This window comes from Sinocyclocheilus grahami, unplaced genomic scaffold (genome assembly GCF_001515645.1).
Source record: "Sinocyclocheilus grahami isolate Dianchi unplaced genomic scaffold, SAMN03320097.WGS_v1.1 scaffold437.1, whole genome shotgun sequence".
Taxonomy (NCBI): Eukaryota; Metazoa; Chordata; class Actinopteri; order Cypriniformes; family Cyprinidae; genus Sinocyclocheilus; species Sinocyclocheilus grahami.
In genome coordinates, this window is record NW_015505616.1 from 633,382 (window position 1) to 637,662 (window position 4,281).

General features: G+C 36.0%; 1 protein-coding gene across 1 annotated transcript; it reads right to left on the reverse strand.

Moving 5' to 3' along the window:
- Window positions 1-1,167: 1,167 nt before the first annotated feature.
- Window positions 1,168-2,207, reverse strand: sox21a (SRY-box transcription factor 21a). The gene has a single exon (XM_016233661.1). It carries the CDS (start codon window positions 1,910-1,912, stop codon window positions 1,211-1,213), a length of 702 nt encoding a protein of 233 aa, XP_016089147.1. The 5' UTR covers window positions 1,913-2,207; the 3' UTR covers window positions 1,168-1,210.
- Between the last annotated feature and the right edge of the window lie 2,074 nt (window positions 2,208-4,281).

The following is a 4,281-nucleotide window of genomic DNA, read 5'->3' on the forward strand; positions in this document are numbered from 1 at the left end:
TTTTTCTGGCCTTTTCCTTCACTTCCCTCTTGAGAGCTTCATGAAGACTGTCTTGTTCTCTCTAATCATCACTGCTCAGAGTCTGTACTGGTTAATGATCTGTTTAAGCTTTTCAACCAGCTGATGTTATAAAGCTGCTACTGTCTCTGGATTTGATGGCTGTCCTCTCAACAGACTGTTTGCCAGTCTGTCACTTGTCGTCTGTTTTTCTGTATCCTTTTGCAGATTTATCAGGTCTATATGCTTCAAACAGCTTTTTTTTTAGAAAAACATTATTTTGACAACCAGAAACGGATATTAGAAGGTGACTGGATGATGATTCCTTCTGGATTTGTTTGCACGTTGGGTTATCCTTAGTTAAATCTACAAACAACATACTCTGAACATGTGACAACAAAAACTTAAAGTAGTTAAAAAATTGTGCATGTCAGAATATCAGCTCATATGTGTTCATACCTGCTATTTCTCATTGTAAAGAAAATGTAATTTCAACAGGAAAATAATGTAAAATTCTACAGTAAAAACCTGTTAAGTGGTCAGCTGAGTTACCTACATGGTAATATATATATATATATATATATAATTTTAAAAATGATATGTAGTTTTATTGTAAAATTGCAAAAGTATAATTTATAATATATGAAGAAAACAACAGGCAATTGTGTCTATGAGCACGAAAGTAAGTATGACTTAATGTATGAATGATCCCATAATTTATTCCATCTGTGAACCATAACATTTTTATAAGTTTGAAACATTTCTTGTAATTACTCTTATCAGTTATATACATTTGTGTGTGTTATGTTGTTTAGTTAATGTGTATAGCATTATTTAAGCATGTTGTGTTTGTGTGTAAGTTAACACTGTGCTCTGTCTTTGTTATTATTGGTCGCACCATGTGACATTGCGTTGTACCACCTGTGTGTTATTATCAGCACATTTTACAGTGACAGATTTTAATAGCTACTAACCACTAACCACCAATATCCCCGTAATGCTTGTAACATCATCATTGTTTTTACAGCAAACTTCTGGTACTGCAATTTTTTTTTTAATGGAAATGTAATAATCAAAAGAAGATTCAAGAATCAACTCCTTGCACAAATAATATTTTAAACATTTAATTCTTTTTTTTTTTACAAAATGCAAAGCTTTAAACAAGTGCACGTGACCTCATACCACATGAACATTGTGGTCCTTTCATTTCCATTCATATCGTCGCAGCGTACGTCAGGTAAGGTTCATGTTGAGCTTTGGTCATTCCTGGTAAAAGCATGTAAGATGAAGGAACAGCAGGTCCAGAACCCGGCCAGCCCAGGCAGTTATAGGGCACCATGTGGCCCGGGTTACCCGGAGACGGGTGAGCGTGTGGCGCACCGGCCAGAAACCCCATTCCGGGAAACGCGGACACTCCACCGGGATACCCGAGCATTGAGTAATGTGGGAAAGGTGCAGGGGGTAATTCCGACATTTTGGAGGCCAGGTCGAGAAACGGATATGGGCTGGCGGACAGGTGGTGACTGAAAAACACCCGAGTAGCAGCGGCGGCGGACGTTTTCTCCGCGCTCAGCGAGTCCGTCAGCGCGTCGCTCTTCAACGGGTCACTCTCACCCAGATTGTACGTCACATTAAAATGATACCGGTCTTTTTTGATCATGTTTTTGGGCTTTCGCCGCGGTCTGTATTTGTAATCCGGGTGTTCTTTCATGTGAACGGCTCTAAGGCGCTTGGCCTCGTCAATAAAAGGTCTTTTTTCAGACTCTGACAGGAGTTTCCATTCGCCTCCGAGGCGTTTGCTGATCTCAGAGTTGTGCATCTTCGGGTTGTCCAGTGCCATCTTCCGTCTCTGGGCTCTCGACCACACCATAAAAGCGTTCATGGGGCGTTTAACATGCTCCATAGGCTTTGCCATTTCTGAAACAGTTTCCTCTGCTGCTCCTTTTTCAGTTCAGTCCAAAGGAAAGCAGCCCAGAGTTTCTTTGATGCACAGTTCAGTCAGTCCTGGCCGTGTTGCCTCTGTAACATGGCACCAAAGAGTCTGCGCCTAGAAATAGTATAGCCTAAGTTTTCGACTGCTTGACTATTTGTCAAATATAAGTGACTTACAAAAATCTGATATTTATCTCTTCAAACAAGTCCCAATAGTTTGAGTTGTTATCCATGGACGCACGGTGTGTATGGGAGTCTCTGAAGCAATCTGGCTTTAAATGCTCATCACTGCTTAGGTTTGTAGGTTTGTAGGTTAGTTTTGAATGAAGTGGGCGTGTCCATTCGTTCTGAGATGAATGACGTAAGTGTGGGTGTGTCCTGTGAAATCTACAAACACTATGAGCAGCAGCACTGTGGGACAGGTTTGCATTTCTTTCAATGGTATAGCATTTCAATGACAATATAACTTTTTTTTTAAATTATCTTTAACAGATAATTAATGACATGTAAATGACAAAAAGCATTCAACTTTAAATCATTGAAAAGTTGGAGACGCCTACTCATTGTTAATTATTAATAAATAACTCATTGTTAATTATGCAATAAATAAATACTCAGCAGAAAAGAAGTTGTCGCTTTTGTTTTGGTAACTCAGTGTTTAACCAATAGGCTGCTACCATTACATTTCCCACAGTTACTGTGTCATTACACCCGACAAGTTCAGTTAACCTTGTGTCCATAACTGCGGTCATATGTGTTTCTCTGTTACTATGTGATTATAATGCAGTCTTTTGAATGGATTTCAATATTAGAGGGTTGCTGGAGAAAGGAAGTGCTTATTATTAAGACAAGAAAATGGAAATTCAACACTCTTTTGTTTCTTTTAACGGTGTCTCTTTGTATAAACTTAAATCTCTATAATCTTCTTGTAACCATGGATGTACTATTTATAGACAATTTATCTGCTTTAGTCAAACAGGCTCACATCCTTGTAATATAAACTATACCCAAGCCCAAATTACGATTGTGCTGTAAGAACAATATTCTGTATTGGGTTTTTTTTCCCCACTGGTATTTTTACCTGTATTTTGAATGCAATGCGCTGTGTTGCGTTTCAGTTTTTTTCTTACAGTGCAGAAACATTTTTCACTCAGAAATTGCTCATAATAATTAAATACAAAGAAACAGCAAGAAGCATGTTGAATTAAACAGGAAAATCTGAAGTAGAAAAACGGAATTATTTTCACGTGAAACATATTCCAATTATCTTGATTTAGAACTTACAATGTATAAGACTTTACATTTTCTATAATGAACAGTATACAACAGTCCACATTGCATTCAATCCCACAGTGCAATGCACTTGACTTGATCTTTCGTTTTCAGTGTGGCAAATTAATAAAGTATAGCGTAATATATAATACTAAAAGCATAGTACTATAGTATTATAGCATAATGCATAATACTAAAATAATACATATTTTAGATGTATATGTATAGTATTCCATAAACTATACTGTAAAAAATTATTGTGATTTTAACAGTAAAAGACTGTAAAAATGCTACAGTAAAAACCTATTAACTAGTTAACAGTAAGTTTCCATACTATATTCGGTGAATAAATGTAATTACATTTAATGTAATTTTACAGTAAAATACTGTTAAAATACGGTTTTTGGAAGTGAAAACGAAAAAGTCATTGTATAATTTACAGTGAAAAAACGTAAATTGACACTCCCAGAATTCCCTGCATGACACTTCATTTTTTTGTTGAATTAACATGTTTCTTAGTTTTTGTTATCAGCTGTGTACATTAGGGTTTAATCTTACATCTAATGTTGTTAAATGAATGTTTATTGCATTATTTCAGTATCATGTGTGTCACCATGATGGGGTTTAGTGTTTGTGTGAATGACTATATATAAGAACTACCCTCCTCAGCTCGTAGAAAAGCTGTTTGTGATGAACTTTGGTTCATCATGTGACTTTCTCATCACCCCCCGTTTTTGGTGGTTTTCAGTGCATTACAATGGTTCAAAACAGATATTAACACTTCAATATGTTGGTTTATTAACATTACATCAGTTAATGAAATACGGTATTTTATTGTGAATTTAAGTTAAGTCTGTAAAACCTAAAATGTTGCAACCATATTTTTTACAGTGAAGTTCTGGCAACCACAGCTGCCGGTATTTTACCGTAAATGTCACAGATTTTTTTTACAGTGTAGTATTCATTACAAACATAGCCATGCTATCTATTTTTTTCACTTAAGTGCAATAAACTAGCAAATGTGTTTTGCATACACAAATGAACAACAATTCAAACCATGTTTTCATCCACAGGAAGTGA